Source organism: Eupeodes corollae, chromosome 2, assembly GCF_945859685.1.
Source record: "Eupeodes corollae chromosome 2, idEupCoro1.1, whole genome shotgun sequence".
In the NCBI taxonomy this organism is placed as follows: domain Eukaryota; kingdom Metazoa; phylum Arthropoda; class Insecta; order Diptera; family Syrphidae; genus Eupeodes; species Eupeodes corollae.
Window position 1 is genome coordinate 110,476,989 of NC_079148.1, and position 27,820 is coordinate 110,504,808.

The 27,820-nt window shown below is 32.1% G+C and overlaps 1 protein-coding gene across 1 annotated transcript in view; it reads left to right on the forward strand.

Annotated features, from left to right (window-relative positions):
• LOC129948582 (formin-J) overlaps nt 1-27,820 on the forward strand; it is a 97,730-nt gene that overhangs the window by 53,894 nt on the left and 16,016 nt on the right. The window contains exons 3-4 of the mRNA XM_056059691.1: nt 19,120-19,500; nt 19,635-19,794. Coding sequence (XP_055915666.1) covers nt 19,303-19,500; nt 19,635-19,794 — 358 coding nt within the window. The 5' untranslated portion in view covers nt 19,120-19,302. The remainder of the gene's footprint in view (nt 1-19,119; nt 19,501-19,634; nt 19,795-27,820) is intronic.

The window sequence follows — 27,820 nt, forward strand, 5'->3', positions numbered from 1 at the left end:
GTCGACATCAATTCTGTAATAATAAGGTAAAAGACCCATATTTTTGTTTGACGTCTCCGTTTTCGCCTCCGCCTGCCACAACATTCACATACCTACAAACATTGTGTTATATGTGATTTATCCAAAAAAAAAAAACGAACGGCATTGACTCTGACGACGTGTGGGCTTATAACTTTTTTTGTATCCAAACTTCATGTCACTTTGGACTTTTGAAGTTGAAATGTTAATGTAAACATATGTGTACGTACCTAACCTGTGCATAAAAATGCCCTGTTTTCTTTTTCTTAAAAATAAATAAAAGGTATTTTGGATATGCATGTATTGCCCTATGGCGAATGCGACCTTGCGATTGGTTAATTTATGATTTGGATTTTAATTTGAACGATTTTATTTTTTTAATTTGCACATCAAAACAAAATTTATGAAGAAGATTTATTGCTGCCTCTTTGGGTTTTTCATTATACTCGTACGTGATGGGCGTCATTGAGTGATGATGATGATGACACAATTTTGTTTAATCACCATTATGATTGTTTAAGATTTTTTATCAAATCAGTACATAATACAAATTGATTTTCTTTAATCTTAAAAGCCATCGTGTGAATTGGCACTTACAACACACAAATATTTTAAAACAAATTTTAAAAAGTTCATTAGAATTGATTTGATTTATTCAACCCATCACTTAAGATCTTTATCGCAAGCGGTTCAAAGAAGCGACTTTAAAGCAGAATCAGCATTTTGTAAAGATGGTGGAAAAACGAACAAAATATATAGAATGAGGTTTACCGTTAATGGAATAAATCACTTTATTCTTGCTATAAATCTGTCAAAACATTATAATAATTAATAGATTAATAATTTTGACGCTTTGTTCCATTGTTATCCACACATCATTGTGAATGGCAAACATTAAACTGATATTTCGACACTAAAATGACAGCTAAGTTTGGCAGGTGTCAAAACTACCAATTTAAAAATATAAAAGACATGATATTTGGTCAAAAATGAAAAAAAAATTAATACATTCAATAAATTAATATAAATTCGGAGCAAGCGTTTTTACTAATTTTACTGTCCACAATTCAATGGTCGCCAATATGTAACTGATTTTATTGTTTGATTGTTTTGACAAGTTGTATAAGTCAATCATTTATCAATTAAAAAAGTGTGAACCTTGTTCAAAGCTCTCGACTAGGAGGCCAACTATCATAATATCTCTCTAAATATCATAAATTACTACTTTTTTTTAATGCACTCGTCTTTTTTTATTGTTTTCTGATCTACTTTTTTCAGAAAAAAATAATAATTCAACTTTTTTTGTAATTGAAGCCGTTTAAGTAGAAATCTATGTAAGTCAAGAGTCATAACAAATTCCACTTGTAATCAATGTCGAATATTAAATGCCGGAAGCACATTAATTGTTTTGTAGCAGATTTTTTGTTTGCTATAAAAAAAGTAACAAATAAAATTATGTTCATGACTCAGTTTGCATTTTAAACTATTTCCGATTTATATACGAGAAATAAAAAGTAAAATGCTTTCATTAATACGTCATACATTAACAGTTCCTGATCCACTTAAGAAAGTTCCAAGTTCAATTATATTTTCCATAAAACACTTTATTAAATCATAGATTTTTTTGGATCCGCCTTTCAATTGCTCCAATAAGACAATTTTAATTGGTAAAGATGTGGAGTATGTGTATAAATTTCCAAAATAAGTTTAAATCTTTCAATTTCAACAAGCATAAGGTTACATATATTTTTTTTGTTAAGTTTTCAAAGAAAGTTCATTGTTAAACAGCGTTGTTTATATTTTTAGAACACTATACAAAGTCACAATAATTAAAAAACGTTACACAAAATCCAATTAATAAAGTAGATATAGCCAATTGAAACTATCACCTTTAATCTCTACCGACACAACGACATAAGGTCAATAGCGCTTATATCCAAAAGTCAATGGACATGGTCATGAAGGTTCCACCAATCCTCAAGACTTTCAGATTCATGCTTGAAGTCAAAGTATTTATAAATCTTTTTTTCTCTTTGAATACCTATGACTTACATAACAAAAATAAACAATAATTATTATTGACAACTTATGGTAAAGCAAAGTACAGTCAAAAGAAAAAACAAGAAATAAGAAACAAAGAAATGTGTGCGTTCAGTTATTGTTTTGAATTCCATCTGTCACTTTAAGTGGTATTATTGCAGCTTATATAATGTTGTATTCACTTGTTTAGCATTGAACGATGTCATTACACTTTTTCCAGAGCATACTGTATTATAGTCATACTGCCGGTTTTATACCACACATAAAATGCAAACAAATGAGCAAAACCACAAAAGATATAATAAAATCACTAATTATTATGAATTGGAGTGGTTAACACATTTATGTCATGTGTATCTACTTTACTTTCGAGATCAGTTTATTTTTAGTTTTCCTTATATGCGCTTTAGTAATGACGTTTCACAAATAATTCACAAAATCTCGAAATGTGATACCTGTCACATTTGACGTTGACAGAAGTGGATAATAGTGCTTTGTTTGAATTTGATAAGATGCTGAAATATTCCCACCGCGGTGAAAATGATTTTTCGATGAAGATCTGGATCATATTGATGAATTTCAACACCCTTATTATGGTGGAGGGTGATCGACTGGCTTGATTTCTTGTGTCTATTGATCTTTAAAATCCTAAAGATATATGTCTTTATATGAAATACTGTTAAATATCGTTTATAGAATGTCTACTTCAAAAACTCGACGAGGCATCGACAAATCTGGGTTTTCGTCAACACTGTCGTCAATTGTTCTGCTATCGTTTTTTGACATCACTAACATGTCCTAACAACAAATTTGTAAACAGTTTTACTGCTGCCGGTCAAGAAGTTGCTCACTAAAGTGATTAAGTTTATCAAACTTTACCTACAAAATTGTTTTTTAAACGGATCTTATGAACATTTTATTTGGCATTTTACTTCAAACAAAGCATTTTAATCAATTGAAAGCAAACCACGCTTATGCTCAACTCTATAGTAGAGAATCCATTTTCAATTGCATGTCATTTTGAATGCAGTTGCTCATTGAGGACGGAGTGCAAGCTCCACTATACAGACAACTCGCCCTCTTTCCACAAGACACATCATAAATACATATTCACTCTTAATAAAAATGAATTTTAAAAATTTTCCCAATCCCAATCATTTTTATTTTCTATATAAAGCCGAAGAATCGTCACGCTGCTTTTTGAACACATATGTAGCTAATGCAAGTGATGCTTCTCATTCCGTATATTGGGTCAGTTGTAATTTAAACGCCATAAAGTTCAATTATTGAAGATATTTACCACCCAAGAATGGTGACAATAATACAATATAAAGAATGCAACATAAAAATAACATTGGAATGAATTGGTTGATGTGGTGTTTTGAGATGGGAAATCGGGAATAAAACGGTAAACGTATTTTTTGTTTTCTTTTCAAGACTAAATTTTATTAAAATTATCTTTTCAAAGAAAATAGTTTGAATAGTTTTTTAAAAGAAGCAAAATTGACACTAATAAATGCGTTCAATTTTGTGTCGGATACAGTATCCTGGATGGGTGAATTTTAAGAAAAAAGTTTTCAATAGAAACTTTGAATAGTTAACTATATTTTTACCAAAACCATACAAATTTAAAATCAATTTTGAAACTACTTCAAATTTAACTTTTCGTTAAATAAGTTGTTCTTTTAGATTCTCACACATACCAGAAACTCTTTTGTACCTTTGCATTACTTTTTGATAGCCCAGCTGTTTTGAATTAGCTTGTTACTTTAAACGTCAAACTCTTACACAAAGATATCCGGTTTTAAACGATTTGCGTTTAACAGAAAACTATACTAACAGAAACGGGGACTATTATGAGGTGACAATACCTAGTTATAGTTTGGAAGAATTTCGATCTCATTTCCGAATGAGCACAAGTTGCTTTGCGGTAAGATTTTGAGTTGGTTTGTTCACAGTAGATAAAGTTTTAGCTTAATGGTGGAAGAAACGCAAGAAAGTTTCTTATCAGCTGGAGACAGGTTCAATTTAGCAAGAGTTCTTCTCATTTTACATTCAGCGAAATTCTCCAAGTGGTATGTTAATTGCTCTGAGAGTATATTAAATGGCCAATGGTTCAACATTACAACAATATTTCTAAAGTAAAATCCCATCATCAATATCACTAAATCAAATATTATTTTCCAAAATCTGGAGGCTATATTCCAGGTGTTGTTGGTGCAATTGACCGTTGTCATATACGCAAATAAAACAACCCTTACGAAACGCTATTGATTATTATAACCGAAAAAATACTTACTCCGCTTGTCTAATAGCCTAACATAGCGAAGTTTTTGACAGTTTTTTTAAGTTTAATGTTTGAAAAATGCGTTATAATTTCCGTTTTTTTAAGGTGTTTGTGATGACCGTTGTTGTTTTACCAATGTTCACATTGGCGCCCAGGGAGACGACACGACGCAAGAGTTTTTCGAAAGAGTTCCCTTTATCATAAGATGGATGAAATTATATTTGGGGAATATCATTTACTAGGCGACGCAGCTTATCCTCTAAAAAATAATTTAGTTACACCATTTCGTGACAATGGAAACTTGACACCGAGTCGAGTCCATTTCAAGATGACATTTAGCTGTCAATTGTTTATGAGAAGGGTTGATTTGTATTATTTATGTGTAGTTACAAATTAAATTGACTCTATACAAAATTCTTCGATTCGACATATCAAAAAATTCAAATGTGCAAATTTTATTTAAAAACGAAACACCCAATAAGTGAATTTTTAGCATTATAAGTCGTACTTTGTAGACGTGTGATTTTCAAGAAGAAATAAAATATTAGAGCCAAGAATTTAGTTTTATTATAAAGATAAATGTTAAACATTACGTTTTAAAAATTGTTTGGGACAAGTGTCTTATGGATCACTCCAATTACGACAATTTTGCTTATTAACGTACCCATTCAAATTTTCTTCTGAATATCGGACATTTCGTTTTGGAATCATTCATCAAACGTATACGAAGGGTTTGATGACTAATTAGAATACACTTTCCAATTCAATCAAAAGGTATAATTGTCTGAACAAGACACTTGCTATATTATGTAAAGAAAACTTGAACAAAATATAAGCAAAAATGTAAAACACTCAATTTTTTTAAATTTCAAATGTAGGTAATATAAAGAGTTGTGACCCAGGTAAAATTATGTGATCCAAAAATTATCTTTTTGGAATGTTCTAATAATTTTTTTTTGAATTTAAGAACTACGACTATTTCATAAAAGTATTTTGATAATTTTAAAAAAGTGAACAAGTTTTACCAAATTTTACTATAATTAAAGTTTTTCAAACTTAAAAAAAATAACACATAAAAGTGTGACATCACCGCAATTAAGAAAATCAAAAATCCTCACCACAAACCTTAATAAAAAACAACAACATCTGTCAAAACAAGCAAATTCGCAGCATCGAATTGTTGTTGGACTTCCATTTTTAATGGACATAATGTCAAAATTACAAATACAACAATGTAAACAAATGGTCGTTGGCGGGTGAAACATACGAAAGAGTCCGGTCTATATATATAGTGTCTTTGACCAAAAGAATCTTCAAAATCTTCTATAAAGTGGATAAACCCAGCTCAGAGTGTACGCAGTACACAATGAGTCGTCGTGCGCCCGAACCATTATTTTGCAATAAATGTACTCGATTTGCAAACGTTTTTCAGGAGTAAGTGTATTAATTAGCAAGTAACTGCTGTCAAAAATACCAACTATGAAAAAAGTATTGCCATTTTCAAACCAAACGTCATAAAAACATCCGTTACATGTGTCTATGCACAAACCTTTAACTGGCAACTAGATGTCAAAATTTGTATAGACATTTACTTAACTGTATTCAAAAACATTGACATAACGACCTTTAAAACATTATTTGAAAGCAGCAGCTGACAAGTTAAACAAATGATAGGAAACAAATTCTTTCATGTATTTAGCATTAAAACAAATACATACATATGTAGTTTATAATATTGATTAACGTTCTCTTTAACAAAAGAGATGTTTGCCAAATAATTTAGCGAGCAAATGTCATTTTTACACCATTCACTGGTGGCATGTGGCGCTTCGGAGATCTTTTTTTTTAATTTCACAATCACCATAAGCAAAGTTGTTATAGGTTTCCGATAGTGGATAGATTTCGAGTAGCATTAATTCGATTGCCATCAAACCACGATTTAGCGGTCATGCCAAATTCATAAAAGTATTATTTACTTGGATTATTTTTCATATGTCTTGTTACACAACAATGTAATTTGTCATCAACATAAAGATGTGGGAAGCAGGTCGTACCTCGTACTAAGTATACTCGTATTCATATTCATTTTCATATACGCATCGCTGCATCGACATCAAAATCAACATCGTTAATGATTTTCCATTTTCAATAAGCATCTGAATTTGAATCTGTGCAGGTTTATAAGCCACCGAGCCACGAAAGAAAAAAAAGAAATAAACAAGTTAAAGCTTTAGAGTGTTGTTGATTTGGCTGTGTGCCGTGTTGCGTTGAGGTGACACACCTTTTGGTGGCAATGCATATGGTGGCGGACACACGTTCACGCTTAGCAACGACCTTGCGCTTATTGCCATCATCACAGTGCTATAGTACTGGTGCTGCTGGTGCAGTAGTGGTGGCTTGCTACAGTGTGGTGTATATATCAGGTATTTCTGCCTCCACGTCCACCTCCAGTTTTGTTGCCAAGATTTTTGTTTTTATTGCCACCAAATCCACCGATCGGATGTAGCACACGGGTTGATAAAACACAGTGGATAAGTGCATGCCACAAAGAGAATTAATTCTTCAAAAACAGTCTAACAAGATATAGCTTGCAGAGAATCAAGAGCTATAGTGACTCTTTGCAGCATTTCCGCAATCAACTCTACACCCAAAAAAACACGTGTATATCTTTCGACTTTTATCAAATTCTGTCAAAAGGAAATCAAAGCAGAGGAAATTGTCTTCCTTTTGTCTTAAACCTTCCAACCTTAAATAAATATTGGTCTCCTACTATTCTCATTACTTATTTAAACTTAGCATCTGTTTTAGCCATAGCCCTGTTATCTATTTTTGGTCAAATAACGGTGCTTTTGCTTTTAATGGTCTTATTTATAGTAAAATATCAAAAACTGTGTATAGAACTTTAAGTTGGCAACACTATTTTAACTGTCAATTGATTTATTTTTAATTTCGTTTCGATCTTCATTTTCAACATGAACAACACTTCCAAATTGTGAAATTGCGCCCAAAACAAGATTGCCATTGATATCAGTTAACATAAAAGAATTTTCTTGAGCGATGAAGCTCAATTTTGATTGAATAGATACATAAGTTCATAAATACCCGTGGTGGACTGCCGATGTCCTATGCAACGGGCCTCGAATCAACAGAATAGACAATTTCGTGATAATACTTGTTTGAGGTAACATTGCAAGAGCTAAGTCTTCGACCAACAATTTAATTTTCGGGGCGTTTTATCCGAACGACGAGTATTTTGAAAGTGCACGCTTGAGCGGCTTCATTGCAACAGAGGCATTCCTCTTTTTAGAAAGATGCGGTCTGATACAGGATAGATTGGCAGTTCCGCTAATCTACAACGTCAAACGACGAACCGTGGATAAGCGACTCCTGTACAATCGGGACGTCATGGCACAAGGCATTAGTATTAAGTGTTATATTGTAACTTAGAGCTTGCGTATGGGACCAGTAAGTTAGTGGTAAGTTATAGATAATTAAGCTAGTTTTATGAATTTTTGTCTAGCTTTAAGAATCAATTAATACAAATGAATTGAAGAATTGGACTGTTATGCCAGAGGTCTTGAGTTCAATCCCTGCCTGTGCCACCTAAGGTTTTTTTCACGGGTTCTGCCTCTTGCGAGGAATTGACAAATTCTCCAAGAGTAATTCTTGTCATGAAAAATACTTTAAGCCGTTCGTATTCAGCCTAAAACTGTTGGTCCCCCCCATCCCTGAAAACTTTACTCACACACGCAGAAATGGTTAAGAGTTGTATGTCACTAGACCCTATAGTTCTCAACGGACTGCTGCGCCACCTTATTTATTTGTGTTATCCCATTTCAAAGTTATAAATACCTCTAAGAAAATAACACCCTTCAAAGTGTGTCAGCTGTCAAAATTCTATGCTCTAGACACAAAATTGATAGATTTAACAAATTCTCTTTTGCACATGTTGTATGAACATGCACCTTTTTAATCAACTTACAACTTAAACTATCCCACTGTATTGTCGCCCAACAACGACTTCTGATGCGACACAAACTCATTGTTCATAGATGTGGTGTAGTGCAGATCATCTGAAAAAAGATACATATTTACAATAGATTCATAAAAACATAAAATCGATCGGAGGGTTCGATTTGAATCAATCGATCGTTCCGTTCCATTCCGATCGTGCTTAGTGTCGTACAGTCATCGTCACCATCGATCATTATTGTCAATATTGATTGACAAAGATGTCGATTTTAAATACTCTGTCACGCGTTTAATTGTTCTTTGTCGAGATATTTCCTACTGATATAAGACTGAAGCTTTTGATAGTTTTGTTTTGTTTAAGGTATAGGCTCACTCTTTAAATAAGCACCTGTTTAGTTATTCCTATTTTTATAGTTCTTTTAAACTTATTTTAAGTTTAGTGAAAGCACACACCCATTTTAAGGTCATTTCTAGGTTGGTTTTGGAATAATGATAATAGAGGATAACCTCAAAATATATGTTTTCCATATGTGTCTGTATGAGTATACATATATACATATGTTTAAAAAAAACTCAGGAAATGTTATTGAAATGCGGAGTGTGTAATGTACCCACTTATATGCGCAGCAGCTTATCCAGTACAAAGGTCATGTACGTAATGTGATTTCCGATCGTTGAGAGTATATATTTCTGATTGAAGCTTTTTAATGCGGTCAGTTGCATTTGATCACGCAAGCATTAGCACGATCGCTATGAATGGTTGGGTACAAGAACTTCAAACATTCCTTAGCGCAAATTGCATTTATGTATAGGTTCCTATTTTCTATAATGTTAAAAATGATCAAAGTGAAGAAAAACGCTGAAAACTTTTCAATGGAGTTTTATAGTTTTTGGCTTTTTTGAAAGATCATTTTGGAATTTAAATATTCGAATAGAGTTTCAAGCATCTGATTGGTCTTATTAAAGGAGTTTCAAATTAATAAAACAACAGTGTATAGTTGTTTTTTTTAAGTAGCTTGTATAAATTTTAGAACATTTTAACCGTGTTTCGTTTGGCATTTTTAAGCTTAGTAATAAAAAATCAAGCGGTTTAGATAACATTCCGAACATTGTCTTAAAACATATTCCAATCGAAATTTAAACGCCAATATTGCGTTACATTTAATAACTTTGCTAAATAACTGTAACTTCCCGAGTTTTTGAAAAACTTCGAAGGTACTTCCAATAATAAAAAAGAAAAAGAATAATTCTGATCCTTCTAGCTATAGGCCAATAAGGCTCCAGCCTAATATCGGGAAGATTTTTGAAATAATTATTTGTAAGTCCATCCAGTTCGTGTGCGAAGAAAAGGAGTTAGTACCGCGAAACCAATTTGGTTCAAGAGATATCAGTCAGCAGTGCACGCTGTTACAAAACTGATTTCAGATGTAAACTGGAATCTGAACGCAAAGAGATGTACAGCTGCCTACTTAGTGGATATCGAAAAAGCCTTTGACACGGTTTGGATCAACGAACTTTTATTTAAACTTATACGGTACGAATTTCCACCCCATCTTGTTAAAGTAATTTCATCTATGGTGAAACATAAGAAATTTGTTGTAACCGATAAACAAAACACTACAACCAAGGTTTTTAGTATAACCAATGGTTTGCCACAGGGCACTGTGTCGGCACCGCATTTGTTTAGTTTATATGTTGTAAGTGAAATGGATGACTCGATAGAGTTTGCTGACGATACCACTTTGTATGCAAGTGGACCAAAAATTGCAGATATTCAAACAGAACTTAAAAGAAAATTTGGTAAGCACTAAGTTCGAAACCATACTGTTCCGCAGCCCAATAAGATGCGGAAATTCATATTAGAGACGAAATTGGAAAAACCTAAAAATAATAAACTCGGAGGGTCTCCCCATCGAATCAAAGACTGTTGTGAAGCACCTAGGTGTTCATTTGGACAAATTTATTTACTATCATGATCACATAAACAATCAATTGAAAAAGGCAAGAGCGGTATTTATGTCGCTTAAACACCTTTTGTTCTCCAACTATCTGAGATCCGATGTGAAGATTTTTTGCTATTAAGCATTTATACGTCCAATTCTGACTTACGCGAGTTCAGAATGGTGTAATATTAATCCGTCGTATATGAAAAAGCTTTGCATGTTCGAGAGAAAATGTCTTAGAACTTGCTCGCAAATGTACAGAAGCTCACTTTCTGACTTTCGGCATTACGTTTCGAACAAGAAACTTTTGGATGCTTCCGGTGTGTCCAGAATTGACAATGTCATTCTAAACCTTGTGAGAAATCATTTTGAGAGGTCGGCAAACGTTATTGAGAACGATCTTGTTTCTGTGTTATTCTACTTTATAACCCCAAATACTTCAAAAACACACTTACGAGTGGATTTTATATCTCGAAAGTTTAAACATCATATACCAGGACACATTCTAGGGTAATTAGTTTTTAAGTATTTTTAAGAATTAGTTTTAAGAAAAAAATGAAAAAATAAAGATTTCAAAAGCTGTTTTTAAATCCCATATTTCTTTTACATGAAAAAAAAAGCATAGACACAGTTAACAACGATATAAATATAAATAATAATTAATTGTACTAAAAATTAAATATTTATTAGTTTGTATGTATACGAGAAATCGATAAATATGTAATAGTAATGTCACGTACTAATAACTTAAAAGAAAAGGTAATAGTTTTTAAGTTTATTTAACTAAGGTACAAATTGTTAAACTTTAAGAGAACACAAATAAACAGTTAACAAAAAAAAATCAATTGCACAACGGTGCAGTATTATATATTATTTTTCATCCCAGAATTATTATGCTAATGATACATCTAAAACTCGGGTTTTATTTATTCATAAGGCATAAAAAAGACATTGCAATTTTTGTACAAAATACAAAAGAAATACAAAACTTATAGCTTTTATACATAAAAAAAGGTTCTTAGATGCCGACATTACGGTCATTTTGTATACTTCAAAACATACAAAAATTATTATCTATCAAAGAGAAGATATATTTCCTATAAAGAAAACAGCTTTGACAGATAGAATGACAGCTGAACTATGCGGCATTATTGTAAATTACATATACAATGTCGGTATAATTTGCATAACGCACTTGACATACCTTTATAAACCATCAATCGGTTTCGGTACTGCAAAAGCATTCTTACCTTAATTCCCATAATTTACAATTTGATTAAAAATAATAATAATATTAAAGTAATAACTCATTTACCGCATAACGTGAAAGAATTAACTTTGGCGGTATATTCAAAACAATAGTTATTATCACAATATTGTAAGTCTTCTTTCTGTCAATATTATTAGAGATCATATCTCTTTAACTCAAGGACTCAAAATACTTACGATGCGAACACATTTTTTGCATTAAGAAAAAAAAAGTTGATTTCCTACCGCATTCTTATAACATTGACATTAACACCCGCGCCAAATCACTTAAGTACTCGTATTAAGTGGGTGAAACGCTAACGCACTCGTGTGCAAACATTGCTTAAACTTTATTAATTGACATTCTAGTGCGCACGCTACCTTACCTACATTATGTGTGTAAGTATACGGTTTTGAGTTAAGCTTTTGAATTAATATTTTAATTAAGGTTAGATTTGTTCTTTTTTGTCTTCGTTTTATTATTGGTCATCTGAACAGAATTTGATTATATGATTAAAAAGGAAAGAAAAAAGAATTTGTGATTTTAAAGTTAAGGTAAAGTGACGTTTACGTATTATTTTTATTTTTTGTTAATCGTTTAATATCTCTAGATTATGTCAGATGTGTCTATTCTGTATTTAGCTGTCTATATTGGTGCCTGGCTGAAACTGCACCTTTCTTTTAAGAATTCATGCATAATTCAAAATAATTCAGGAGCAGCACGTTTAAATTTCAACAATGACAGCAATAGGCGTTTCTTTACTAATGTACACATGCATTTGTTTTGAATACATAAAAACTATTTAGAAAGAAAAAACAATGGAAATTTATATTGATTGGATGCATCCATGTTATAAGTTATCAATTTATATTTAGTAGTATTGCAATCAAGATTTTGGCAAATAATTCTGGTTACACAATCAACGTCAAATTTGTAAGTGAAAAGTAAAGGAACACGCCTAATATATCGCCATTTATTCAATGACATTAGGGAAATCTACCAATAAAATAATTTTTTGGGTCCGTTCAATAACTATTTACATAATTAATTTCAAGAACACTTTTTAATTCGAAGTTTCAAAATTTGTCTAAATTTGTTTATTTATTCAACATATTTTACTTTTGTATATATGTATATTATATGGATTATCAAAATAAAAAATCTTGATGCCCTTAAATCTCAGCAATAAACGTTTTTTGATGGTGATTTAAGAATTGTGCTTTTAACATTTGTATTGAGTGCTTAACATCCGCCACATTATTACTGTTTTATTTTATTGCTTAAAATTACTGTCCATTTTCCATAATCATTAACTTTAGCACATAACGACACACACCGAACATTTTTATTGTATTATGACTAGGGTGACCATCAGTCACATCTATATACTTATAAGCTTCGCATTTTAAACCTTAATTTATACTTTGACTGATGTAACAGTAATCTTATGTCAAATAGAGAACTTCATTAACAATTAAACTTGAAAGATATAGGCCGAGTTCAAAAATGCAACTAGTTGCACAAGCCATGCCGACAAAATTCATATAATGAATTTATGAACAGAAAAACTACTGCAAGAATGCGGCAGATATACAATATCAAAAACCATTTCATAAATGTCATCAAATTAGGCGCCTATAAAAATATATGACAGAAATAATTAAGTTTTTTGTTTTTTAGTGTCTTAACAAAATTCTTTCAAAATGTTCAATAAAAACGTTTTGTTATAACTTATTTAAAATGTTTCTAATGGAACAAATTCATTCATTCATTCATTTCTATGAAGTATAGATATTATATTTTAATTTATGAATAGCAAATCATTTTATTTTTTGTCAAAAATTTAATAAATATTCAATTATTGACATTTTCCTGCAGAGCGGCAAAAGAAATAAAATGACTGCAGGTTTGATCGCATTTCAGCTGGCAGAGTGTTTTTTTTAAACAGAGTTACCGACTGCAATAATGCAGTGTATTTACATTTATTAACTCAAATTTTGCATTACTGCTGCATTTTTACATTAATGAACTTACCCATATATTTACATATATTTATGTTGCATTGATCAAAGAAAAGTAATCACACAATTTTTACAAAGTTAGGCGAATGTTAGAAATTATAGCAACTCAGTGAAACTTAACCATCAATATTTTTAGCGAAGAATGATGCAATTTCATACACTCTTCTCTTGTCAAACTTTTAAAAATACATTTTACATTTAAATACATACAGGTATTTTGAAACCGATCGTTTCCAATATTCAGTTTTAGAAACCTACGGTCACTCTAGAATGGGATGCATAATTTAAAATTTAACGGCTTTCTATGTTTTCTAAATGGTTGGAACTTGCCAAATGATCTAAAAGTATTGATTCGTTTTGTGACATTTGTATGGATACTGCCAATAGGGAAACATATATGAAAAGCGTGCATGCTTAATCGGTATATAGTGATCTAAGTGACACTTACTTACCATAATATAACGCGTATCTTTTTTAAGAAGCCAATTCCACATTTTTGTTTGTGTTTTTTTTTGTTTTTTTTTCGAAGTTATCATAGAATGTGGCGCCATGAATATTCAACAAAAAACCAATATACGAGTACCTATAAAATTCACCCATAATCGAACATTTCCATCTTTGAGTTTTGTTGGATATTTTATTTGTATTTGTATGTATTTATGTAAGTGAGGGAGAGAACATTTTTATCCACTTTTGAATTGAATGTCTCAATCAGATAATTTGCATTCGTGTCCACTTAATAAGCATATAAGCAACACCCGACTTTTAAGTGATTACCGATAATGCTTCAACCCAACGCCTCATCCTCAATCGGCCCCCGAGTCCTACTTCTTCTTGCCCTCGCTCTGCAAGTCGTATTTTTCAAATTGAACAGAACAAACACTTGAGTCGGTGAATTAAGATTCTCAAAAATGTAGTTGGTAGGCGGGAGGTGGGAGGTGGAATGCAGCCAGCGAACGCGCCACGCTGGTTAGTGCCTTAATTGAATGCGTGTGCATCCGCATTGCCGAAAATATTATACTACATCATACATATTATGAACCACAATTTAAATTTCAAAAGATCGTTGTCCTCCTTGACAAAAAAGGAAAGAAAAATATTTGAACACGAACCGAACGTAAACGATTAGCGAATACTTTTGTCTGTATCCTCCTTTCAGCATTTAAAGTTGTTGGTAATTCTATCAACATAATACAATTTTTAAATTGATAATTATTTTAAACGAATGACAGGATTGTGTAGGGACATTCAAGGCTGCATTAAAGTGTCAAATTTACTGAATTCCAAATTACGGAATCACATTACACTTCACACCTTTTCAAATTTATTGTATGTTATTGTACATGTTCAAATAAGCTTCATGCAAATAAATCGCGATAATTTATCTCAAACTTAGAGCCCTAGTCTTTCCATCTATGTTTATAAACTGGATAGGCTCCTACCTTGCTAATAGAACTTATAAAGTCCTCTTCCGTAACTCAGTCTCCAGTCTACATGCAACTTCTGGCGTCCCACAAGGTAGTCACCTTGGCCCCCTTCTTTTTATCTTATCTGTTAACGATGTCTGTCTTAAATTAAAAAACTCAGATATCCTAATGTTTGCGGATGATAAGAACATTTTTAAGATTATCTCAACTCCATCTGATTCCTTAATTTTACAAAATGATCTTAATATCTTTTTTGTTTGCTGCATGCATAATTTCCCAGAGTTAAATGTAGGTAAATGTAAAAAAATAACCTTTTCGTGCAAATAAATCCCATCTCATAGAGTATACTACTTCCTTAATGACGCCAGACAACGTAGTCGATTCTATTAGAGGTCTAGGTCCCATTTTGACCAAATTATTTATAAAGCTACTACATCTCTCGGTTTTATTAAGAGATAATCAAAAGAATTTTGCAACCCCTATGTAACTAAAGCGCTTTACATTTCCCTAGTCCGTCCTCATCTTGAATATACATGCCAAGTATGGTCTCCCTTGTATGAAAACTATTCACTCAGAATTGAAAATGTTTAAAAACGTTTCGTTCGACTTGCCTTTTTATGCCGATCAATTAAAACTGATAGGTTTGTAACCTTTATATATTAGATGCAAAAACGCTGATATATTATTTGCTCACCAATTGTTAATGGGTGATATTCATCTTAACACCAACCCTAGAAATCTGCGATCTGTCTCCCTTTTCTATATCCCTCATTACCGCACTAATTACGGGCACTTCGAACCAATGTACAGAATTCTTCGTCACTGCAACGCTGCTATGCTATTTTTCGACTTTTTTCCCTTTTTGAGTCCGCATTGCTCGACCCCCCCCCCCCCCTTAATTTTAAGTCTAATAAAATTGAAATTGTTTGTTCTTCTACATTAAAGACCTTTTATGAATGAATTAATGTTGAAAACTGATAACAAGAACTAAACAAAAAAAATTGATTATTAAGTTAAGTTAAGTTACAGCTGATTAAATAAATATATAAATAAATAGATTGGCCACCTGAAAGCTCCGACTTAAAAATATTAGAAAATTTGTGGGTTATATAACGCGAAAAAGGAGTCCATGCTTGATAAGAATGCGCGAAAAGACAATCGCTGAGCTCGAAAGCCTTTGCAAGGAAATTTCTCCGCAAACTCAGCAAAATTTGGTAAAATCTATACAAGGACGATTGCAGAAAGTCATTAATAGCAACGGAAATTTCATTTTCCATTAAATTATGCGTTAATTTTTGTTTAATTTTCTTTTCAAACTTATTTTTCCTCATAATATATTTTGCCAAAATACTTTTTCCACCACATACACTCCGCTTCAACTGAATACGCACACACATTTTTTCTAGGGTATGTTGTCTTTTTTCTCCCAACATTAAGCATTTCATCGTCTTTTTTTAGACTTGCTAATGGCTTAGTATGTTAAGATAATAAATGAGAAAAATGTTCGCAAAAAGTACCGCTATTTATTCTATTTGTCTCTTCCATTGTGTTCCATATGCAATAATGTCATTTATTTTTTGCTTCAACTGAATAGGTACAAACATTTTAACTTCATTGTTTACAAGCGTTTGAGGTAATTGACAAATCAGGTGAACGGTTAAGGACTTTTGAGTGAATTTAAGTGTAATTTTATAATTATTCATCTGAATTAAAAGAAAAATGGGTAGATCGAAATGTTTAAGTGCCATTGAACAAGCAAAGATAAATTTACTACGTGAGCAAGGTCAAACCGGCCGTACAAAGCGGAAAAAATTAAACGAAGTTTTAATGTTGTTTATTCCTACCTTAGAAATAAAGATTCCTATGGGAAAAATATGAAAGGCGGCAAAAAAACGGCAACAACACCAGCTGATCGAAGAAAAATTATAAGATGTGCTTCAAATTCTTGTGACTCTGCCGCAAAAATAAAAAAAATGCCGGCGTTAGTGGTAGTACTTCAACAGTCCGAAGAATAATAAATAGTGCCAGCCACTTAAAACGAAAAAAACCACCTCTTAACGAACAACGAAAAATAAAACGACTTGAATTTTGTAGACGCCATATGACCTGGAAAGAAGAATGGCATTTTGTAGTTTTCTCGGATGAGAAGAAGTTTAACTTCGATGGCCCTGATGGGTTTAATTATTATTTTCATGATCTGAGAAAAGAGGAACAATTTTTAACCCGTCATCACAGCCGAGAAGGTGGAGTTATGGTTTGGGCTGCGGTGAGTTATTACGGTACAGTTGATTTAGAGTTTCAGACCGCCAAAATGACTGCAACAACCTACAAAACCATCCTGGAAAGAAACTTTCCGAAATTTACGGATATTTTTGGACCTAATCGATGGGTTTTCCAACAGGACAACGCTCCTATTCACACAGCGCGGGCAGTTAAAGCTTGGATCGACGAGCAAAATGTGGAGTTACTACTATGGCCACCCTATTCCCCGGACATGAATCTTATTGAAAACATTTGGGGATGGCTAGTTAGAAAAGTTTATGCCTCTGGCCGTCAATTCGAAGACAGGGAATCCCTAATCATGTCCATACGATCAGCGTGGAGCGAAATTTCGCTTGATTATATAAAGAAGCTTTATGATTCGATGCCCAATCGAGTTTTTGAAGTAATCAGCAATAAAGGCGGAAGTACTCATTACTGAAAATTAATAAACATAATTTTCAAAAAAAAATATTACTTTTTTTCATTTCATTTACTAATAATCGTTAGTTTTTATGTTTGTATTCAGTTGAAACAAAAAATTAATGACATTATTGCATATGGAACACAATGGAAGAGAAAAATAGAATAAATAGCGGTACTTTTTGCGAAAATTTTTCTCATTTATTATCTTAACATACTAAGCCATTAGCAAGTCTAAAAAAAAGACGAAGAAGTGCTTAATGTTGGGAGAAAAAAGACAACATACCCTAGAAAAAATGTGTGCGTATTCAGTTGAAGCGGAGTGTATTTCTGAAAAATAATTTAGTTGCAGAACTGTAACATTGAATTTAATTTAAAAAAGTTCTTTTGGAAGCTCATTGCCTTAAGATTATTATATATTTTTTTTTAACTGATCAAATTAAATATTTGAATAAAAATGTACGATATTTTATTTGTCAAAATACTTTTTCCGACCATTTTAGTTGTAGTTATTAATTAATTATTATTTTTTGACGTTTCATGGACACTAGAGTCTAAATCAAAGATTTTTTCAAAGATGTCTGTCTGTGTACTTGCATTCGTGCGTCTGTATGTCCGTCAGTTCGAGAGGTTTTTTGGATATCGATGGGTGAGTTCAAAAATGCAAGTAGTTGCAATGCATTTATGAACAGAAAAACTACTACAAGAATGCGGCAGATACACAATATCAAAAACCAGAAAGTATGACAGAATTAATTCAGTTTTTTCTTTATGTTTGCAAAATGTTCAATAAAAATTTGTATAAGGACTTATCTTAAATGTTTTGATTGGAACAAATTCATTAATTTCTATGAAGTATAAATATTATATTTCAACTTATTAATAACAAATCATTTGATTTGTTGCCGAAAATTTAATAAATGTTCAATTATATTACCTACTCATCTTGTTCTGACATTTTCCTGCAGAGCGGCAACAGAAATAAAATGACTGCATGTTTGATCGCATTTCAGCTGTCAGACTGTTTTTTGAACAGAGCTACCGACTGCAGTAATGCAGTGTATTTACATTTATGAACCGAAAATTTGCATTAATTCTGCGTTTTTACATTAATGAACTTATCCCATCTCAAGAACCAGTGGAGATATCGACTTAAAATAACATTTGTTACACAGATGATCCCACAGAAAGATGGAGGGCTTTCAAAAAAGTTGGTTGGCCCAAAATATCTCAACCAGTAACGCATAGCGACTTCAATTCAAATCTGAATGATCAAGTCATAACTTCTTTTATAAAGAATATAATAAATACAAAATGGTACTTAATTATGCTCGCAGGGGCAATATCCATAAAATTATCTATTTAAAATCTGCCCTTGATGAAAACTTATACAAAAAAAACCTAAATATTATTATTTGAACCACGAAATTTCTAAACATCATTTGAGTTAATCTATTGCAACTATTAATTTTTATTACAGATCACGAAGCATCATTCAAAGAAAACATTTATGAAATCATCGATTGGATCTTTTTGATATTAAATCCAACTAATCATTGCCTCATGTCACACACACGAATTCTAAAAACATTATAAGATATACCTGAACTGCACCTATCTACGAGTATACATAAATAAGAAAGAAAAAGAAGATTTAACAAAAATGACGCTGCCCAGAATGGACTCACGAATCGGACTAGACTATATTGTCGAGAATCGTGAATATGTTTCCAAACTAGGCGCAGCCCTAGACACAAATAATTCCACAGTAAAGAAGCAAGTTTTCGAACTACTGTCAGCCCTATGTGCTTACAATTCAGAAGGCTATTCTCGAGCGATAGAAACATTAGAATTTTATAAGGTAAGTTCTTGTTTCTTGTTTCTATGAAGTTATTGTGTAGGTGCAATGGGTCACGACTATTGCATAATTTAACCTTAACTTTAACTTAAATTTTAATTCTTATTTTTTTTCTTTTCTTTTTTTTAATTTTTAAGAATCTCAAAAACGAACGATATCGGTTCAAAATAGTGATCAACGAACTAGAAAAAGCGACAAATGTTGAATACCAAGTGGCACTGCTGGCTTTTATCAATTGCGTGATTATTTCAGCGGCTAACTTACAAGATCGAATCAGAATACGAAATGAGTTTATTGGTAAGCCAAGGGAGAGGGAACAAAAAATTAAATTTTAATTTGCTGGGAATTAAAACCATCAATTTGATGTATGATTATGAAACATTTTTTTTTTTTGTATTATTTTACTTTAAATCAAACTCGTGCAAGAGTAATTTTCGAAAGTAATTTATGCGAATTGCAAAACTTGACAATGAAAAATTTGCAGAGGAGTTCGCGCAAGTTTACATTGAATTCGAATAGTGTATAGAAGAAAAAAAACAAAGGTTTAGTTACTCGGGGTTTAACTGGCGCCATCTTTAAAATTTATAGCTTTACCCACCTGCCATCGAACGCCCGCTAGTATAAGCTAAGCCACTTGCGCAGGTGAATCTGTATTTGGAATATTTGATGAATAATATTTATTTTTTGTTTGACTGATTTCGCATTGATATGCACAGGTTATAATGTATGAGCTTTTTCTTCTCTAGCTTAGTTCCTTATTAAGGCTTGGGTGTTTCTAGCTATACAAGGCATTGAATGAAATATTTGACGACATCAGGAGTCAGAAGAAGAATAAGATTTAGTTTTTTTTTAGTTTTTGTATGACAGACGAAGACGTCAGAAATGAGCTTCAAGTTTAAAGTGGTCAATCTGACGCATTTTCTGTTCAACGTCTTGATGGATGGTTATTTTTAGAATACTTGCAAAGTGAAATCAAATGTTTGTTTTAGAGCAACTATAGAGAAGGGTAAGGCTTTAAGATACCGAAGGTGATGCACACAAATATTATAAACAGGTCCAACTTTCTAAATAAATCAATTCGCAAAACAAATTTAAAATATGGAAAGTGTTCTGAATTCGTAAAAATATAAAGCGCCATTGAGGTAAGGTTGCTCTTTATAGACATAAGACATCACCAAATTTTTGGAGCACTAAATTTAGTAGGCTATTAAAAAATAATTAGAAATTTGTAAATACCCTCTTTTTTGAAAATGTATGTAAATAAACTCCAACTAAATAGCTGTAACTTTACATTCGAAAACCTTATGTTCAATATATATTTTGAAAACATGAAAATGATGATTCAATACTAATATTGTAGAACTCGCTTATGCGAAAATTATTTTGCAAAATAAAAATAAAAAACGAAGTATTCAGATTACTCGGATAAATTGTATGCCACCACGACTTTGAAGTCGGGCAAAAGGTTTTTTTTTAAATAACCTGGAAATCAAGGTCATTATTAAAATAAAATAAATTCACTTACCGCGTATTAAAAACAAACTATATATTTGATGTTAGTTTACGTAAAGACAATTTCAGATTAAAGACTTTTATAAGGTATTTAGGCAGGGGCGAACGCAGGTAGGGGTTTTTGGGGGTTAAAACCCCGCCGAAATATTAGAATATGTGCAGTAATCAAATATCTATTATTGTTCAAAAGAAAAAAAACAGAAATGTTACAAAATTAATTTAAAACGCATAAACTTGACAGTTTTTTTTCTCGAATCGATACCTTTCATACAAATCGTCTTCATCTATTTCAAAGGAGTCCAATCGGGTTAAGTAGAGCATCCAGCAAAATATTAAAATATTGATATAGGTATGCTTAAGTCTTGAGACATTTTAATTTTAAATTTTCAAATAAAATGTCTAGCATCATAATTTACTCAATCAGTTTGTTTATTTTTGAGGTTTAATAGATTTAGAAACAGCTTAAACATAGGTCCCGTTATGTTTATTTTTAGACTTAAGATAATCGTTTTAAAATGGGTTTAAATTGTCTATGTATAACATAAACTGAAGTTTAATTTAGCAAAGATAATATCAGAACTTATATCAAGGAACTATTAATATGACCCTATGTCTTAGGTCTAAAGGTTCGGAACGCATTCAAAATCATTATTTTTGATGAGTTTAAGAAAAAAGTGTTTGACAATTTCAAAATCCAATCTAGCAATCTGTGAAAATAGGAAAATCTCATCTGATCTCTTTGTTTCTGTAACTCACATTCATTCATGTGTGAGTTCAGCCTAAGAATGATGGGATCGACAACGGCAACTAGGAAATAAGGCATACAAACTTTACATGCATAAAAAAATTAAGTTTTAGTTTTGAAGTCAAAGACAAACTGTTTTGTCAACCGTGAAAGCAAGTCATATGTGCACATATGTAATCTTTATTCATACTTGACGTTTAAAATAAAAATATAATATAGATATATTTTTTAACCCCCCCCCCCAAATAATTTTCTGCGTTGGCTCCTGTATTCAGGGTTTTAAAACATTTATCTATATATTTTTTGTTTCTTTAATTCAATATCCTAACTTCAAGCTTTCCCATCAACGATTTTAAAAATCTTGCCACTCAAAGCTTTAAATGCTAAACTGCACTTTTCATTTGATACCAAACTTAATAATAGATAATGCAGGCTCCAAAATTAAATGGTCTTTCTTACTTTTCTCATAAATCATATCTAACGAAGTTTACAAATGAAAATATCAGTTTTCAGAAAATTACAAACTACGAAAAATTAAATGCTTTATGTTAAATTACAAGGAATTCTGTCAAGGGCTGAAAGTAGATTTTTTTTTAAAATCCATACATATGAATATGAAAATCCCGTAACTGCGTCTTGTGCGGAATTGACAAAGTTTCCAAGAGTAATTCTGAAAAGTAGTTTCTCAAATAAGCCGATCGAATTTGGCATACAACTCTAGGTCCCCTCCATTTTTGACATAACTCTCGCACAACTGTGTCCGTTTAAAGTTTGGCTGAGCACAAGAGTCATGCGGTGATGTTTAGAAGAGAGGAGATACCTTTGGCTATGTGACAAAAAGTAGATTTTTTTTTAAATCCATACATATGAATATGAAAATCCCGTTACTGCGTCTTGCGCGGAATTGAAAGAGTTTCCAAGAGTAATTCTGAAAAGTGGTTTCTCAAATAAGCCGTTCGAATTTGGCATACAACTCTAGGTCCCCTCCATTTTTGACATAACTCTCGCACACAGGAATAGTTGAGAGTTGTAAGTCACTAGAAGCGTTAACACTTCTCAAAAAAAAAGTGGAAGTAGATTTTAGAAAAAAGTGAAGTAGATTGAGAAAATTGGAAGAAGATTTAAAAAATTAAGTTTTTAATATTATTGCACATATTTTTAAATGACATTGTTTCAATAAAAAAATGTTAAAAATGAAAATATTTAAGCCTTCAAATCATATAATATGGTAATGTAACATTTCTTAAATTAATTCTTGGTTGTTGGCAACGAAAACCCAAAGATTGGGCTCGTGTTGGTCAAATGAAATGACTTTAGGATGTTTTGATTGCAAAGGACAAGTTTTACAACAAATAATTATTGTAATCGTAATACAATTTCAGTACATCAACAAACCTATTATCTTTGTTTTTGGGCAATTTTAAAATATCTTTTCATGTTGAAAACAAAAAATCAAATCCAAAATAACACTAGAGCAAAACTTAACACAAATAACATTAGCAAACAGAAAAGAAATAAAGTGCACCACTGGTTTGCATGAACTCACTCATGTATTCAAAAAAGTCTTGTTTGAATTTTAGTTTAAAAAATATTTTTGGTGTATAGTTTTGAACTTATAATTAGACGTCTTGCATTTCAATTTTGTAAAAAATTATGATCCATCGAAAAAAATAATATTTGTTTTTAAATTAAAAATAAAAACAATGACATTTTTGGCAGAAAAAAAAACTAGTTCAGTTCTTGAGAAAACTTAAAAACAAAACAACGGGTCTATCTGAAGTGCCCCTCTGGAGCAATACAAAAATATTTTTTTTATATTTAAAGAAGCCAAACTAAGAACACAAATTTTAGCAAGAATTAAAAAAAAAAACTATGGGTTTCTTTTTGAAAAAATCGATATATCGATTTTTGACCATACAAATTTTTATTGGGACTACTTTTATTTTTAGATTGAAAAAAACTGGAAAGACATACAGACAAACTGACAAAATCGGGGGACCCACTTTTTTCGACATCTCTTCCATCCTAAGTTTGATTAAAATCTCGAATTCGAATTTGTTTACAAATGCAAAACTTGCCAAACAGGTCGAAAATAAAAATGATAAAATGTTTAAACTAGAATACATTAGATAAAATACAGACAAACCGACAAAATCGGGGGACCCACTTTTTTCGACTTCTCTTCCATTATAATGTCAAGATTGATTAAAATATCAATTCGAATTTGTTTACGAATGCAAAACTTGCCAAACAGGTCGAAAGTAAAAATGACAAAAGGGTTAAACTAGAATACATTAAATAAAACGGTTTTTAATTCTCTAGAAAGTTTTAAGACCACATGCAAGAGTCATAAGGTGAAAAAAGGAATAGATTCAGTCTATTTTTATTAAAATTGAAGTAGGTAGAAACACAGATCTTAAAAATTAATTGAATTTCAATATTTTGATGATGGTTCGAAGTAGGAAGTAGATTTTTTCATTTATTTGAAAAAAAAGAAGTAAATCTACTTCAATTGAATAAAGTGGCAACGCTGGTCACTAGGCTCTAGTTCTCAACGGACTGTGGCTCCACCTAATTTATTACATATGGATATTGTGACTTTTCTCTTATTTTTTTATTCCTTTTCTCTGTGATGTTCAATAATTTAGTCCCAAGTCAGAGTTGAGAAAACCGCCAATAAATGTTGCCATGCCAAACAAATTTAAACCTTACACGAGTTTGTGTTATTACTTGTATTTTCCGCTTTTGACCAATTATGAAAACTTATTTTTGAAAATTAATTTGAATCGAACAATTAAAATAAATTACACTAGTTACTTATTAACATATTAAAACACAATAAAATTAAAACTAAGTAAATTAACCAAGTCTATGCATAGAAAATAAAGTTTTCTTTCATAAAAAATTACGTCAAGTACCTTTATTATTAATTTTCTCCCATTCACAACTATGTACATGAACTGTCAATCACACTGTATAAATTATCAATAATTATTATATAAATGTCTCTTTTATGACATTTAACATTTGCAATAGCTTCCCTACTACCATGTCCAGGCTCTTTAAAAGTTGATCTAGGTTTGTATAAATAAAAATCTAAACAAGCGTATCTACATATTTATTTTTATTTTTCATTTGCGCATTTAATTACAATTAGTTACGATTAATCATAAATCTTTCGAACAGGAACCTGTTCAGTAATTTGTTATATTGCTATGCCTGCTTGCCTGGCTGGCTTCTTAAAGACAAACTCACCACAAGATCGAACAGATAAGCTCTTCGTAATCCATCACAAGCTAATTAGCTACATTTTTCAGTTAAATTAAATCATAAACACTATGATTACAATTAACGTCAAGCGATTGAATGAAATACAATTCTCCCAACAACTCCTCCATGTCGATGTTGATGTCGATGTTGAACCCATACCCGTATCCGTACCGTACACTGTATAGCCGTGCGCATTATTCAAACAATTTACCCCCAACAGAATAAATTACTTTGGGCCGGGCCGCACGCTGGCGATGCTGTAGCCTGCTGGCTGTTTTATTGTATCGCAATCGTGTCAATCTTTGAACTTTTAAGACTTGCGGCACAAAATGTATGAACCTTTGCTGTCTCAAGTTCCAAGTTCCAACTGACGATGACCCAGTTATCAATAGGTAAGTCTCTTGGCCAATGAGCGCATGAGCGCCAACTGTGTCCGTTTAAAGTTTGACTGAGCACAAGAGTCATGCGGTGATGTTTAGACGAGAGGAGATACCTTTTGGCTATGTGACAAAAAATGTTTGTATACCAAAGTTATGTGCGCCTAACTCTTTGGGCCTTAATAGACCTATGCTAGGATTGGATTTGACTTAGCTATGAATTCTTCACGCCATTTGATTTCAATTAGGAAACCTTAAGTGATCACGTTTTTTGACGTTACAACGATGATGGCGGCCACGTCCATCCGTAGTCGTTTGACGCGGCCGGCCGCGGCAATTCACATACATAATGTGTAAGCTGGCCAAATTGTACCTAAAATATATTCCTGGACGCGCGCGCCGTTTATTTATTTTTCTGGGTTATTGTTTGACATTGAAGATATTTATTTCAAGGTTTCTGGGTTTGGCTATGTGTTTGGGTTTTCCCAACTTTGCAGCATTTTTGATTTTTTCTGTCATAGGCATTCTTATTATTTTGACATTTAAAGCAACAATATCTCGATACGGATGTCTCAAAGGAAAAAGCGGATTATTACATACAATAAATCAGACATAAAAATACGGCAAAGTAGAGCTTTGGCGGAAGACTTCATTTATACGTCGTAAACAGTTTTTTTAAAAGTACCCAAATATTGAAGCAAAGCAAATAATTTTAAGGGGCAATGAATTTGGAGCAAAAGGATTAAAAACATTGGAGTATCCGCGAAGGCTTGTTCTTTTTATTTTATAATTGAAAGGCACTTAAGCGAGTTATTAGTGCCCTTATATTTTTATTTTTGAACGCAGTGCGAGCGTTAGGAAAATAGGAATAGGAATAAGAGGAGATAAATTTGAGGAAAATCAAGTTTGGTAAAAGCATTCCACATTCTCCAGGTGCGTTCTAAGAAAGAATCTTTATACTTAACAGTACACGAGAAATTGAGTTTAAGGGTAAACTGATGAGCATTCCTGGTGTGAGTATTACGACTGAATCGTTTAAGGGGTGGAATGCAACTGGCTAATTCGACAGAACATTGTTTGTAAAAATATCGATAAGACAACGAAAGGCATGAAACATTGCGGTGGTGTTCTAGGGATGTAAATGTGTCGGTGATATAGTTCTGTAGCCTTTTATTTTAAAGCCCTTTTTTAGTTATATCATAGAGATATAAACTTGCTTAAGGGACACCTACCAAGGTATACGAACTATATTCAAGGCTTGGATGGACGAAGGCTTTGTAAATTACAGCCAGATTAGAAAGGGTGAAAAATTCCCTGTACCGTCGGAGACACCCTAATCACCTAGCAGCATTTTGGCAGTATTAAATTTGTGATCATTCCATAAGAGGCGATCTGTGATACACACACCAAGTACCGAAAGTTGATTGTGTACTGAATGATTCTTCATTGGACAATGCTGTCAAGATCAGAAGTTGAAATTAAACTCAAAGATGACTTTAGGGGAGCTTTTATGTGCATTCGTATGACGTGGCTTAGTTAAAGAAATCGACATGATCCTGAACTTACATTCATTTCCTTGTATAGCGTGTAGAGTTTACAAAAATTACTTCTCCTTTCAGAAGCAGTTTTTATTTCGGCTTATTACACAGCGCTCATCCACGTTTAGCGCGACGGTTTTGTGGTTTTTTAAAGAGCGCCATTTTATCTTACGAATGAGGATTTTTAAGCCCAGTATTTTTGAAAAACCGAAGTAGCAACAGTTGCTTAATGTTATTCTTCAGCTAATCTCCACTTAGGTGTTGATATCTTTTGTTTGTTGTTAGCATTTGTTATTATCCTCGTAAACTTCCAAGACTAGAAGTTTCAGCTGTCCTTTTGATGCCTGCTGAACTTAAATAACTCATAAGGGCACGTTGTTCAATGTTGAAAATATATTCTTGTATTTGAATCAAACTCCAGATAGTACTTTCAATATAAACGGCTGCCTCTTCAATATCTCGTCAAAAACGATTAGTATACATGTTTCAATGATTTAAGAAGAGTTATTTGCAAATGGCAAATTACAAGAAAAAAATAGATAGTGGTAGAAGACTGAAAATTTGTTGGTCTTCTCTAGAATCTGTTTTAATTTGAAAATTTAGTCTAAAGTTTATCTGCTACAAAGATACTTTCGGATTATGACCTGAAGGCTAATAGCAAAAAGGCTTAAGATGCTTACGCTGTCGGTTGGATAGCATATTATATGCCGTTTGGCGTTTAGTGTTTAGCAGAAATATACTTCTACAATTTTCAACTTTTTAAACTATTGGACATATAAAGCTAATGACTCAATCGTCGGGCTTTTAAATTACAATCAACCCATTTACTTGAAGTCAAGGATGTTTCTGATGATGCTGAATTATACATTGGTGAGATATTT